Source organism: Tachyglossus aculeatus, chromosome X4, assembly GCF_015852505.1.
Source record: "Tachyglossus aculeatus isolate mTacAcu1 chromosome X4, mTacAcu1.pri, whole genome shotgun sequence".
Classification (NCBI taxonomy): Eukaryota; Metazoa; Chordata; class Mammalia; order Monotremata; family Tachyglossidae; genus Tachyglossus; species Tachyglossus aculeatus.
This window is the reverse complement of record NC_052098.1, coordinates 12494020-12509781: the sequence shown is the minus strand read 5'-3', so window position 1 is coordinate 12509781 and position 15762 is coordinate 12494020. Positions and strand designations below refer to the sequence as shown.

The window sequence follows — 15762 nt, the reverse complement described above, 5'->3', positions numbered from 1 at the left end:
TGCACTCAATAAACACCACTAATTGACTGATCCTCTAGACCTTCTCAAATTAATTTCTACTCTCCCCACAACTGCCACCTCTGTGCCACCTTAAAGCACTTAAGTTGTCACAACCATTCAAAGCACTTCTGTACATATCTAGTACTTCCTCCAATCTGCATTTTATTTACATGCCTCTCTCCCTAGCTAGATTATAAACTCCTTGAAGGCGGGGATCATGTAGGCTAATTTTGATATGCTCTCCCAAGTATTTGATACAGCCGATATTAGGAGCTTGATAAATGCTATTGATTGACACATACTTTAGTTAATTTCCAATGATAATTTTTGATTAAAAAGATTTAATTGCCATATATGACCCCCAAGGTTAACAGACCACAAGATTACATAATTATGTTCATGTATGAGGAAGAAACAGAAAACAAACACAGCTCTTTGATTAGAGCATTTTTAGGTGCAGAAGATAACACTAATTTTAATGAAGTGCTTTAATTGATACGATTGACTTTTTGGTTAAAAGAAAATAGTGCAAAATAATATGAGGATCATTATGGATGGAATCTTCTTTATATGATACACTATAAAAGTTACAATTTCATGAGAGGTTTTTATGATGAATTTCAGATAACTGCAGAGAAACACTTTCTAATGGGAGGGATGGGAGAAAGAGAGAATGGGAAGATCTGCCCTTTCCTCTCCATCCAAACCACTACCTTGCTGGTTCAATCTCTCATCCTTTCCCGACTGGATTACTGCATCAGCCTCCACTCTGATCTCCCTTCCTCCTGTCTCTCCCCACTTCAGTCTATACTTCACTCTGCTGTCCTGATTATCTTTATACAGAAACGGTCTGGGCATGTCACCCCCTCCTTAAAAATCCCCAGTGGTTGCCTGTCAACCTACAAATCAAGCAAAAACTCCTCATTCTCGGCTTCAAGGTTCTCCACCACCTCATCCCCTCCCACCTCACCTCCATTCTCTCCTTCTACAGCCTAGCCAGTACCCTCCGCTCCTCTGCTGCTAAACTCCTCACTGGGCCTCATTCTCACCTGTCCCACCATTGACCCCCAGCCCATGTCCTTCCCCTGGCCTGGAATGCCCTCCCTCCATAAATCTTCCAAACTAGCTCTCTTCCTCCCTTCAAAGCCATAATGAGAGATCACCTCCTCCAGGAGGCCTTCCCAGACTGAGCCCCCCTTTTTCCTCTCCTCCTCCCCATCCCCCCACTGCCCTACCCCCTTCCCCCAGCTCTTGTATATATTTGTATAGATTTATTACTCTATTTTACTTGTACATATTTACTCCTCTATTTTGTTAATAATGTGCATATGGCTGTAATTTTATTTATTCTGATGGTTTTGACACCTGTCTACATGTTTTGTTTTGTTGTCTGTCTCCCCCTACTAGACTGTGAGCCCGTTGTTGGGTAGGGACCGTCTCTATATGTTGCCGACTTGTACTTCCCAAGCGCTTAGTATAGTGCTCTGCACACAGTAAGCACTCAGCGTGGCTCAGTGGCAAGAGCCTGGGCTTGGAAGTCAGAGGTCATGAGTTCGGATGCCGACTCCACCACTTGTCAGCAGTGTGACTTAGGGCAAGTCACTTAACTTCTCTGTCTCTCAGTTCCCTCATCTGCAAAATGGGGATTAAGACTGTGAGCCCCACGTGGGACAACCTTGATTACCTTGTATCCCCCCAGCGCTTAGAACAGTGCTTGGCACATAGTAAGCACTTAGCAAATACCAACATTATTATTATTATTATTATTATTAACTACGATTGAATGAATGAATGAGTGGGAAACAGAGACAGACACAAACAGAGGGAGGAAATGAGAATATCACATATCTAATCAAACATCGACCTTATGTTAGAGTGGGTTTAAGGCTTGTAGCAGCTTCAGTTGAATTAACTTTACTTCAATAATTCTGTATATAGTTTAACTCCTTTCCAAGAATCTCTAAAATTGATTCACACCATTTTTTAAGAGAGGGTAGATGAGCTGGTATCTGACAGACTGACTTGCCATTTTTGAGGCGAGGTAGGTGAGCCACCATCTCTAAGACTAACGTAGACCTCCAACCAACAAATTTTTCCATATTAGAAATTCATCACAGATAAGCACCTAATCACTTGTGGGTGGGTGTGGACTTGAGAACACCTGCATCACAGTAAATTTTCAAATTTGGCAGGAAGAAAATAACTGGATGTCTGGGTTTTACAAAGGGAACATTTGCTAACCATGCATTCAAGTGGAAAATGAACAAGATAACAGAACAGCTGACTTCAACATAAATTTCTGTCCAGGAAACTGGAAATCTGTGGCAAAGATTGAGGTAATTTTGGGAACCCCAAATTAGGATTATTTTTGAAGCATTTCTCCTAAACATAGGGTGAGCATGTTTCTTTGGAAATAAGTTTCTTTTCAGAAAACAAAACTTTCTTTAACATGACACTCTAGGTTACTGCCCCATGGGGGTGCAGCTAAAGAGGACTTGCATCTGTTCCCATCACGGCATCTGGGAGCCAATGGGAGTATTCAACACACGGCCTATGGAATCCTAAGAAAATAGCCAGTTACAGGCCATTTAGGTTTGGATGTAAAGTGTGCTCAGAAGCTATGAACCCTATGATAACTAGTGGTTCCCTAGGCTCAAGAATGGTTTGGAATGGCCTTGGGGGTTAATTCGAATCTGTTGGTATTCATGGGGGATCCAGTCCGAGCTAGAAGAGTTTTCAATTCTGGAAACTCTTATGGCACCGGTGAGGTGATTCAGTGAATCACCATCTCAGTATGTTAGGGCAGTTTTGAAAACCCATTCCAGATTTTTTTTTAGGTGCCAATAAATTAACCCTGGATATACACATCTTGGCACAACTGAAGGCCTAATGAGGTCACCCCAAACTCCAGGAATAATGAGACTCTACCAGGCCATTACGGGGCTTGGGATCTCTAGGGTCGATTCTGGGCACAACAAAGAAGTGTGTATGGGCAGTCACTGTGTTGGTGGCAACTGGAATATAGCAGCCTTCTCATTCCTGACCCTCCCCTCCTTTATCTGCAAACAGCACTCATTTTCCTTTCCCTTTACCTAAAGATGAGATGATTCTCTCTGAGTGTATGTGTTCCTAGTCTAGCCCCTAGACAGTGACAAAATGCTAAGCTTCCTGTTAATAAATGCTAGGTTCATATGCTGAAGCTAGGAGTTCCAGATGAATACTTAACTGATTTTTATTGGTTGAAAAAACTAAAATGCTTTGTCAGAGGCCTTTTAAAAATTGCTTCATCATCATCATCAATCGTACTTATTGAGCGCTTACTATGTGCAGAGCACTGTACTAAGCGCTTGGGAAGTACAAATTGGCAACATATAGAGACAGTCCCTACCCAACAGTGGGCTCACAGTCTAAAAGGGGGTCACACAGTAAGACTTGCCCACATCTTCTTTTGCTTAAAGTAACTCCCTTATTTTTTCAATTTGACTGACTAGTTTTCACTGGGGCATTTCAGTGTGTTGTACATATGAGAGAGTATAGGACAGACAGATAGAGAAAGACAAGGGAAAAAGAGTCAGAAAGACAGACATACACACACGTAAGAGAGAGCACACAAGATTATGCCAACTTTCACCAGAAATCTAGTCTTAATACTACTACTATCATCAACAGGAATAATAATAATAATGATAGTAATAATGCTAAAAATAGAGACAATCCCCATCATGGCCAAAAGCAACATTACTATTTACCTGTGTTGACTCCTCCAGTGAATATCCATGCTCCAGTTGTCATGGCAGCTTTGATTAGGCCTTTCCCAAAGACTTGCTTGAGTTTTGGCTGGAGTTCGAAGTTCTGGAGGCCTCCATGAACAGAGATGAGCAGCTTGGGGAGCTCTAACTGCCACTCCTTAGTCATCAGGTGTAGAAGAAGATCAGGCTTTGTGTCATAGGACACACGCACGTACTGCCGAAGGAAAGAAAGGCACAGGTAAGGGAGGCAGAAGACTGCTGTCACCTGAGTTTTCTAATTGCTATTGTTTTACCAACAAGGACCTGAATTGTTAGTAATAGTGACAATAGTATTTCTCCAGCAGCCACTAGGTGCAATGCACTGTGGAAAGTGCTTCACAATCTTGTATGTTTTTCTGACATTAAATCAATATGATTGATAAGCCCCACAATTCAATCAATCAATCAATCAATCAATCAATCGTATTTATTGAGCGCTTACTATGTGCAGAGCACTGTACTAAGCGCTTGGGAAGTACAAATTGGCATCACATAGAGACAGTCCCTACCCGATAGTGGGCTCACAGTCTAAAAGGGGGAGACAGAGAACAGAACCAAACATACCAACAAAATAAAATAAGTAGGATAGAAATGTACAAGTAAAATAAATAAATAAATAAATAAACAGAGTAATAAATATGTACAACCATATATACATATATACAGGTGCTGTGGGGAGGGGAAGGCGGTAAGGCGGGGGGATGGAGAGGGGGACGAGGGGGAGAGGAAAGAAGGGGCTCAATCTGGGAAGGCCTCCTGGAGGAGGTGAGCTCTCAGCAGGGCCTTGAAGGGAGGAAGAGAGCTAGCTTGGCGGAGGGGCAGAGGGAGGGCATTCCAGGCCCGGGGGATGACGTGGGCCGGGGGTCGATGGCGGGACAGGCGAGAGCGAGGTACAGTGAGGAGATTAGTGGTGGAGGAGCGGAGGGTGCGGGCTGGGCAGTAGAAGGAGAGAAGGGAGGTGAGGTCGGAGGGGGCGAGGTGATGGAGAGCCTTGAAGCCCAGGGTGAGGAGTTTCTGCCTGATGCGCAGATTGATCGGTAGCCATTGGAGGTTTTTGAGGAGGGGAGTGATATGTCCAGAGCGTTTCTGGACAAAGATAATCCGGGCAGCAGCATGAAGTATGGATTGAAGTGGAGAGAGACACGAGGATGGGAGATCAGAGAGAAGGCTAGTGCAGTAGTCCAGACGGGATAGGATGAGAGCTTGAATTAGCAGGGTAGCGGTTTGGATGGAGAGGAAAGGGCGGATCTTGGCAATGTTGCGGAGCTGAGACCGGCAGGTTTTGGTGACGGCTTGGATGTGAGGGGTGAATGAGAGAGCGGAGTCGAGGATGACACCAAGGTTGCGGGCTTGTGAGACGGGAAGGATGGTAGTGCCGTCAACAGAGATGGGAAAGTCAGGGAGAGGACAAGGTTTGGGAGGGAAGACAAGGAGCTCAGTCTTCGACATGTTGAGCTTTAGGTGGCGGGCGGACATCCAGATGGAGATGTCCTGAAGGCAGGAGGAGATGCGAGCCTGGAGGGAGGGGGAGAGAGCAGGGGCAGAGATGTAGATCTGGGTGTCATCAGCGTAGAGGTGATAGTTGAAGCCGTGGGAGCGAATGAGGTCACCAAGGGAGTGAGTGTAGATTGAGAACAGAAGGGGACCAAGCACTGAACCTTGGGGAACTCCCACAGTAAGAGGATGGGAGGGGGAGGAGGAGCCTGCAAAAGAGACTGAGAAAGAACGACCGGAGAGATAAGAGGAGAACCAGGAGAGGACGGAGTCTGTGAAGCCAAGGTCAGATAACGTGTTGAGGAGAAGGGGGTGGTCCACAGTGTCAAAGGCAGCTGAGAGGTCGAGGAGGATTAGGACAGAGTATGAGCCGTTGGATTTGGCAAGCAGGAGGTCATTGGTGACCTTTGAGAGCGCAGTTTCCGTGAAATGAAGGGGACGGAAGCCAGACTGGAGGGGGTCGAGGAGAGAGTTGTTGTTGAGGAATTCTAGGCAGCGCGTGTAGACAACTCGTTCAAGGAGTTTGGAAAGGAATGGTAGGAGGGATATGGGACAATCAGGTTATATCTCTGGGAAATGTGGCTGCATTGTGAATAACTTTACCATGAAATATGTTTTCCCATAAATCTATATGCAACTAGTTGGGTTCTGCTCCAAAACTAGTCCTGTTCTGGCAGCTGAGCTCCCTAGGTGAGTAAAATCGCAAGTAAAAATCATTCCCTATTTCCCTGTTCTCTTCTGTTCCTAGTGGATTTCCTTCCCTAACACACCCCAAGCTTTCTCCCCCTCTTCCTGTATCCTCAATTTCCCAGGTCCTGCTCCCCAGGCTCCATCCAGTATTATATGTTCTTTATTTGAATTTCTGAAAAAAAACAACCAAAAACAAACAGCTGTTGCTCCAGGAACAGCTGCCACCTCCAGTGCCATTGCCTCACTCTGCCCCTTTTCCTTCTCCTTCCCAGACTGTAAGATCATTGTGGACAGGGAACATGTCTCCCAACTCTGGTATGTTATACTCTCCCAAGCGCTTAGCACAATGCTCTGCACACAGTAAGTGCTCAATAAATAAGACTGATTGACTGAACCCCCACTTCCCAGCCCCGGTCACTGATAAATCAGGAAGGGAAAGGGAAAGATGAGGTGGCATGTATTCTGGCAACCACACCCACAGCAATAGCTGTTGCCCCATCCTGCCCTGTTTCTTCCTATCGTTATTCCTATGGTAGGGAATGAATGAGGGAGGTGGGTAGGGCTACAAGTGGGAAGGGAAAAGGGAAGAGGAAGGAAGAACAGCTCCTGGAATTACTATGGTTAGTGTTTTTTTTTTTTTAAATCAATCAATCAATCAATCAATCAATCGTATTTATTGAGCGCTTACTATGTGCAGAGCACTGTACTAAGCACTTGGGAAGTACAAATTGGCAACACATAGAGACAGTCCCTACCCAACAGTGGGCTCACAGTCTAAAAGGGGGAGACAGAGAACAGAACCAAACATACCAACAAAATAAAATAAATAGGATAGAAATGTACAAGTAAAATAAATAAATAAATAAATAAATAGAGTAATAAATATGTACAACCATATATACATATATACAGGTGCTGTGGGGAAGGGAAGGAGGTAAGATGGGGGGATGGAGAGGGGGACGAGGGGGAGAGGAAGGAAGGGGCTCAGTCTGGGAAGGCCTCCTGGAGGAGGTGAGCTCTCAGCAGGGCCTTGAAGGGAGGAAGAGAGCTAGCTTGGCGGAGGGGCAGAGGGAGGGCATTCCAGGCCCGGGGGATGACGTGGGCCAGGGGTCGACGGCGGGACAGGCGAGAACGAGGTACAGTGAGGAGATTAGCGGTGGAGGAGCGGAGGTTGCGGGCTGGGCAGTAGAAGGAGAGAAGGAAGGTGAGGTAGGAGGGGGCGAGGTGATGGAGAGCCTTGAAGCCCAGGGTGAGGAGTTTCTGCCTGATGCGCAGATTGATCGGTAGCCATTGGAGGTTTTTGAGGAGGGGAGTGATATGTCCAGAGCGTTTCTGGACAAAGATAATCCGGGCAGCAGCATGAAGTATGGATTGAAGTGGAGAGAGACACGAGGATGGGAGATCAGAGAGAAGGCTAGTGCAGTAGTCCAGACGGGATAGGATGAGAGCTTGAATTAGCAGGGTAGCGGTTTGGATGGAGAGGAAAGGGCGGATCTTGGCAATGTTGCGGAGCTGAGACCGGCAGGTTTTGGTGACGGCTTGGATGTGAGGGGTGAATGAGAGAGCGGAGTCGAGGATGACACCAAGGTTGCGGGCTTGTGAGACGGGAAGGATGGTAGTGCCGTCAACAGAGATGGGAAAGTCAGGGAGAGGACAAGGTTTGGGAGGGAAGACAAGGAGCTCAGTCTTCGACATGTTGAGCTTTAGGTGGCGGGCGGACATCCAGATGGAGATGTCCTGAAGGCAGGAGGAGATGCGAGCCTGGAGGGAGGGGGAGAGAGCAGGGGCAGAGATGTAGATCTGGGTGTCATCAGCGTAGAGGTGATAGTTGAAGCCGTGGGAGCGAATGAGGTCACCAAGGGAGTGAGTGTAGATTGAGAACAGAAGGGGACCAAGCACTGAACCTTGGGGAACTCCCACAGTAAGAGGATGGGAGGGGGAGGAGGAGCCTGCAAAAGAGACTGAGAAAGAACGACCGGAGAGATAAGAGGAGAACCAGGAGAGGACGGAGTCTGTGAAGCCAAGGTCAGATAACGTGTTGAGGAGAAGGGGGTGGTCCACAGTGTCAAAGGCAGCTGAGAGGTCGAGGAGGATTAGGACAGAGTATGAGCCGTTGGATTTGGCAAGCAGGAGGTCATTGGTGACCTTTGAGAGCGCAGTTTCCGTGAAATGAAGGGGACGGAAGCCAGACTGGAGGGGGTCGAGGAGAGAGTTGTTGTTGAGGAATTCTAGGCAGCGCGTGTAGACAACTCGTTCAAGGAGTTTGGAAAGGAATGGTAGGAGGGATATGGGACAATCAGGTTATATCTCTGGGAAATGTGGCTGCATTGTGAATAACTTTACCATGAAATATGTTTTCCCATAAATCTATATGCAACTAGTTGGGTTCTGCTCCAAAACTAGTCCTGTTCTGGCAGCTGAGCTCCCTAGGTGAGTAAAATCGCAAGTAAAAATCATTCCCTATTTCCCTGTTCTCTTCTGTTCCTAGTGGATTTCCTTCCCTAACACACCCCAAGCTTTCTCCCCCTCTTCCTGTATCCTCAATTTCCCAGGTCCTGCTCCCCAGGCTCCATCCAGTATTATATGTTCTTTATTTGAATTTCTGAAAAAAAACAACCAAAAACAAACAGCTGTTGCTCCAGGAACAGCTGCCACCTCCAGTGCCATTGCCTCACTCTGCCCCTTTTCCTTCTCCTTCCCAGACTGTAAGATCATTGTGGACAGGGAACATGTCTCCCAACTCTGGTATGTTATACTCTCCCAAGCGCTTAGCACAATGCTCTGCACACAGTAAGTGCTCAATAAATAAGACTGATTGACTGAACCCCCACTTCCCAGCCCCGGTCACTGATAAATCAGGAAGGGAAAGGGAAAGATGAGGTGGCATGTATTCTGGCAACCACACCCACAGCAATAGCTGTTGCCCCATCCTGCCCTGTTTCTTCCTATCGTTATTCCTATGGTAGGGAATGAATGAGGGAGGTGGGTAGGGCTACAAGTGGGAAGGGAAAAGGGAAGAGGAAGGAAGAACAGCTCCTGGAATTACTATGGTTAGTGTTTTTTTTTTTTAAATCAATCAATCAATCAATCAATCAATCGTATTTATTGAGCGCTTACTATGTGCAGAGCACTGTACTAAGCACTTGGGAAGTACAAATTGGCAACACATAGAGACAGTCCCTACCCAACAGTGGGCTCACAGTCTAAAAGGGGGAGACAGAGAACAGAACCAAACATACCAACAAAATAAAATAAATAGGATAGAAATGTACAAGTAAAATAAATAAATAAATAAATAAATAGAGTAATAAATATGTACAACCATATATACATATATACAGGTGCTGTGGGGAAGGGAAGGAGGTAAGATGGGGGGATGGAGAGGGGGACGAGGGGGAGAGGAAGGAAGGGGCTCAGTCTGGGAAGGCCTCCTGGAGGAGGTGAGCTCTCAGCAGGGCCTTGAAGGGAGGAAGAGAGCTAGCTTGGCGGAGGGGCAGAGGGAGGGCATTCCAGGCCCGGGGGATGACGTGGGCCAGGGGTCGACGGCGGGACAGGCGAGAACGAGGTACAGTGAGGAGATTAGCGGTGGAGGAGCGGAGGTTGCGGGCTGGGCAGTAGAAGGAGAGAAGGAAGGTGAGGTAGGAGGGGGCGAGGTGATGGAGAGCCTTGAAGCCCAGGGTGAGGAGTTTCTGCCTGATGCGCAGATTGATTGGTAGCCACTGGAGATTTTTGAGGAGGGGAGTAATATGCCCAGAGCGTTTCTGGACAAAGATAATCCGAAAGATAAAGATAAACAGTTGGGGCAGGGGAGACAGGAAAAGGGAGGCTGAATTTGGGGTGCAGGAGAGGAGCAGGAAAACTGCGAGAACGGAGGACAGTAGGAAGAGAGTGGCATAAGAGGAGTATGGAACAAGGAGGGAATTGACATCTTTGAAATGACTGGGTATAATGTCAGAGGCAGGATTTACGGATGCTGTGGTAAATCAGCAAATAGTGCAGGATATAGCCCCAAACTGCATTTACAGTAGGGTTGCTGTATCCCAAGGGCCACCTGTATTTTAACAAAACCAGCAGATGGTCAACAACTCAACCAATTTTGTAATATAACTATTTCTAGATTAGATCTAAATGATATTTCCCACATCATAATTAGATCTTCCAAGAAGCAAAATATTCCAGAATGGATAGGTTGAGAAAAAAAATAGATCCATTAATGTATTTAGTCATGTGAATTTCTGAAGAATTTATGATTCTGGAAAGAAAATACTTAAGCATCATTTTATAAATGAAGTCATATTCCAGATTCAAGTAGATCAAGGATATCTAATGCTAGGCCTACACCCTTCACAAACAGGGTTCTATTTTTAAAATTCATAATGAATTAGGGGAACATATTTTGATTGAAAAGCAAGGTAAAATGTTTTCAAACTAGAAGATAGACTGTATTACTTTTATCAACAGGAAAAGGGTTTGGGATCATGCAAGCTACCAGTTTCGTTCATGATGTGATTTCTCCATCAGCTAACTAAAAGTATTTAAAATATAGCAAAAATATGCCCGATTAACTGGAGTTACTATCTGTATCCTACTTTACCAAGGTCTCCATAGAAGATTATCTGGAAAGAAATATTTAATGACATAAATTTTAAAAGTGAAACTACCACACTCTATCAAAAGTGTTTTTATCTGGGCAGCCTTAGAGACATTCTTTCAGATGCTATTAGAGGATTCATCTATATTTTCAAAGCAATGGGAGTAAGCAATACACACTACAGATGCTTCAAAAACCAACATTTTAGAGGCAATTTTAAAGTTGCCTTAACATATCTAATAAATCCACAAGAGCTCATAAAAAGGAGATTTAATGGATGTGATTTCAGTGAGTAGGAAGAATCCAAATGAAAACAAGGCAGAGCTCTTCGAAATACAAGAGCAGCTGTGTTTGTGACTTCTCCAGTCAACATTCAGTTCTTTACCTTCCCCAAATGCATTATGTTCAGCCAGGGTAAAAATCTGGTATCCTGAACAAAACGTTAGCAGAAGAGCATCTGCTGAAGCCTTTGAATAAGAGCGTGCTAACGTGGTGGTAAGATACCATTTATAATTGTCTTGCACCATTCCATATCTTGCATTAGGCATCAGCAAACATAAACTGCTTTTTTAATCTTATTTCCTGTGAAACATTTCCTTGATAGTATTTACTTTTTATTGTAAACCCTTAGCAGGGTATGTTAACACTGCAGCCTCACATTGAATCCCCATTTTACAAATGAGGTAACTGAGGCACAGAGAAGTAAAGTGATTTACCCAAGGTCACACAGCAAACAAGTGGAGGAAGAGGGATTAGAATCCAGGTCTTCTGACTCCCAGGCCTGGGCTCTTTCTACTAGGCCACACTTCTTCTGACATTGCAAACCTGCTTGGATACACTGTGATGCAGTGTCAGAAGAAATGGTTTCTGTGCTGCTTCGGACAGTGAATACTACAATGTGAGTTTTCCTCAGTTCTGTAAAAATGCAATACCCGTGTTACAAGAGAACTGGATGTGGCTAACTGTGGTCATCCGAGAAATGTGAACCCTGATGGACAATGAACTTTTCATTTCCTTGAGGCCTTTCCAGAGTTCCTTCAAATTAGTAAAGATAACAACTTTCTGTTCTTTTCACTCCAAAAGAAATATACCATTAAATATGTGTCCTTTTTGCCCTTTGGCAGGAGAAATGTGGCTTGGGCTTGGCTGGGATTTAGGCACACTTTTAATGGACATGTTTATCCTAAAAAACAATTCTATTTTGAAAGTCTTTTAAACACCTTGGAAATATAAATACTTATCTGGTAGACATTTTTTTTTAACCCAGCGTATCATCTCATTAGGTGGGGCCCGGGTAGGAGTATAATGAAACAAGTTTTCTTTTCTGTGTGTCTGGTCTGAAAAGTTTCTCTCACTCTGCATAAATCGATTGATCAGAATGGCTGTGCTGTCTAATCTCACTTCCAAAGCACTTGTGCTATCAGTTTACCAAATCCATAGTACCTAGAATTTTAGTACTTACTAAAGTTTCTTGATTGACAATGCATCTCCAAATGTCCAATGGTCACATATTAAACAGCATCAATAACTTTCTCACTTAGTATATTCTATGCATTTTGAAGAAAGTAATTTTAGAATTTAGAAAAAAAATTCAGAACACAAAACTATTGAAAGATTAGAGACCTTGTAATACTTCCATTCATTAAATAGTATTTACTGAGCAACTACTATGTGCAGAGCTCAGTACTAGGTGCTGAGGGTGTAAAGCAAATGTAAAAAAAAATATGGGTTTCTTTTAAACCAACAATTGAATGGCACGTGGAAGAAATATCAAAAACTTTATGATTGTAAAGAGCTGGGCTGGGTCACAGAGGAATTAGGGGATATTCCTTCCTAGGAAGATTATTTAGATGAAATGGATTTAATGATCTTTGTAGCTCTTTATGATTGTATGAAAAGGAATCCTACATCTGAAAGGCTTTAGATACTGTTTTCACTTTCTCTGATCCCCTGTAATTCCTGGCCTGTTCACTGTGTCTAGCCAGATTACAGGCACCATACACATTTTCAGAGATAATTTGATGATGGACAGAGTCAGACTTGAGAGCACAAGGCAACCCAATTCCCCATTACCCCGAAGGTACCCAAGGTTAGGTACACAAAAGCATTCATTTGTTCTTTCAATTATATTTACTGAGCGCTCACTGTGTGCAAAGCATGGTACTAAGCTTTTGGGAGAGTACACAAAAAACAAACACATTCCCTGCCCACAAGTTTACAGCCTAGAGATTAGCATGGCCTAGTGAAAAGAACATGGGCCTGGAAGTTAGAGGACCTGAGTTCTAATTCTGGCTCTGCCGTACCTGCTCTGAGACTTTGGGCAAGTCACTTAACTTGTCTGTACCTCAACTGTACGTCTCTGTTTCCTCATCTGTAGAATGGGGATTAAATACCTGTTCTCCCTCCTTCTTAGACTGTGAGCCCCATGTGGGACAGGCACTGTGCCTAACGTGATTAACGTGTACTTAGCCCAGCATTAACAAGTACCATGATAATGAGAATAATAATAATAATTATTATACAATTTGGGTGGGACAAAGATCTAAGGACTGTATCACAGTGGTAATTTTTCAGACTGTTGCTATAAGGGAACAGTTGGAATTTCCTTAATTTATACTTTCCAATGTAACTAATTCTGAGTGATTCATCAAGCAGCAGCATGGCCTAGTGGAAAGAGCATGGGCCTGGGAGTCAGAGGACCTGGGTTCTAATCCTGGCTTCGCCACTTGTCTGCTGTGTGACTCTGGGCAAATCACTTAACTTCTCTGTGCCTCAGTTGCCTCATCTGTAAAATGGGGATTAAGACTGTGAGTCCTATGTGGAACAGAGGGTGTGTACAATCTGATTATCTTGTATTGACCATAATGCTTAATACCCTGTCTGGAATACAGAAAGTACTTAACAAATAACAACCCCCCCAAAACAAACAAACAAAACCCCTCCCCACTTCATTTCCATTATGGGCTACCTTTTTCCTCAGCATTTTGCTGTGCACATGTGAGATCTTTCACAGGAGCACACAGATTTCCAGGCAGCACTGAACTCAGACGAGCTAAGGGATTGACCACAACATGTTTGATTACAGGACCAATCTTCACTTTCAAAATTTCTAATTGGAATTTAAGATGTAAAGCTACAATTAAGGCACCCAAAGTTTCTTAGTCTCTCTCTCTCTATGGCCCAGATTCACCCTCTGTAAAATATATGGTGAAAATATATGCCTCTCCCTACCTCTTTGGAGAAAAAAGGACCAATGTAATGAAGTATTTGCAGAGAGGAATTACTTCAAAAAGAATTATTAAAGCTCGAGAAACTTGCCTTCAGTCCTGACCAAATTGCTCATTTTTCATCTTTTCCTCAAACTTTCATGTGAAAATCTCTATTAGATTATTCATGATTGAGTGCATCTAATCTGGCCACCAATTTGCAATATGCATCAAAAGCACAGGAAAGCAACCCTGAGGAGATTGCTAAAGTGCTCAGATTTTACCTGGGTCTGAATATGATGGAGGTTGTCCTCTGAAAATGTTAGGAAGAGAGCAAATTAACCTAGGATTGTGGGATTCTTTCTAACTCACTGTGCAACCTTCAGTAAGCCACTGAGTTTTGAGCCTGGTCAGGGAAATCCATCAGTGATTTTACTCTCTCATCAAATATTATTACTTTTCTAATACAGGAAAAGTTTCTTCCAGACACAAACTTCCTTTGACAGCAACACAGCTCTTCCCCTTCATGTTCCCAGGAAGTTTTAAGAATACAGTAAGATCTTTGATAGCATGGAGCTACATTCTGGAAGACCTCTGCAACAAGGAAAACTCACAGTGTAGTATTTATGCCACTCAGCAGACATCTGCCAACCATTTCTAGCAACACTGCATCACATTCTTTCTAGACAGAGGCACATTAATAAAAGAACGCTCCTCAATTGTTCCCAAATGCATAGTGAAAACATCCATTATGGAAGACCTATTTCATTTTTCTTACTTAAAATCTCCTGCAAGAAACACAGGGAGGTATTGTCACAAGCTGCTTCAGGGTTGAGTTGATTTCTCTTGGGTGGCTGGAAAGGAAGAAGTAACACTGTGTCCCCTATTACTAAAACTGATGAAATTGCAGCTGCCTATATCCTGAAAGTTTTCACTTCAGCGTCTGTACATCCCTCCAAACTCAATTTGGCTTTCAGGTAATTCTGAATTTTGAAGTTTGGACCAATACAAAGTTGAATTGCACCAGACCTGTCAGTTTTTCTCCCTATTTTATGCCAGGAGAGCTGGTGGGTTCTGGCAGCTGCCCCTGAAGGGAGATGCAGGTCATTCTTGGTTTGATCTGGCTCAGAGCTGGACTGGCCTCAGATGCTGTGCTGCTGGGCTCCAAGCTCTGCCCTAAAATTTCCAGCCCATGATGAGTTTACATTCCTGCCTTGCCTCCTGAGAATGCTCTATTAGCTTTATACAAGGAGAATGACACACAAATAGCTATGTGCGATGATAATCAGGAAAGCAGAGTGGCACTGTTCACTTTTGTGCTTATTCAATGCCAACTTTGCCTCTTCATATCCCGAAATGACCTGCCATTCATAGGAGAATTAGGTTCATTAAGGGGTATTAAGGCTCTTTTAGAAAAAACATTATATTCTGGGACAATGAATTATTTAGAGTCTGATTTTCTCTACAATATAAGGTGCTGATCTTTTATTTTGTTTTTTAATTTTTAATGGTATCTGTTAAGTGCTTACTATGTAGATAAAAGATAATTGGGTTGGACACAGACCCTGTCCCAGGTAGAGCTCACAGTCTAAGTCCCCATTTTACAGATGAGAAAACTGAGGCACAGAGAAGTTCAGCAACTTGTCTAAGGTCAAACAGAAAACAAGTGGTGGATCTGGGATTGGAACCCAGGTCCTTATGACCACCAGGTCTGAGCTCTACCCACCAGCCCATGCTGCTTCTCTGAAGAAGTGCAGTAAGGTGAGTCCTTTATGTCACTTGGGCTTTGAACATGCTTAACTGGTCAAATTAATGATGTATATATTATATATGTATAATTCTATTTATTTATATTGATGCCTGTCTACTTGTTTTGTTGCCTGTCTCCCCCCTTCTAGACTGTGAGCCCATGGTTGGGTAGGGATTGTCTCTGTTGCCAAATTGTACTTTCCAAGTGCTTAGTACAGTGCTCTGCACACAGTAAGCGCTCTTC

General features: G+C 43.8%; 1 protein-coding gene across 2 annotated transcripts in view; it reads right to left on the bottom strand.

Moving 5' to 3' along the window:
• TRPM3 (transient receptor potential cation channel subfamily M member 3) overlaps nt 1-15762 on the bottom strand; it is a 617739-nt gene that overhangs the window by 215185 nt on the left and 386792 nt on the right. For both annotated transcript variants that reach the window (XM_038769495.1, XM_038769496.1), the window contains exon 4: nt 3750-3963. In XM_038769495.1, coding sequence (XP_038625423.1) covers nt 3750-3963 — 214 coding nt within the window. The remainder of the gene's footprint in view (nt 1-3749; nt 3964-15762) is intronic.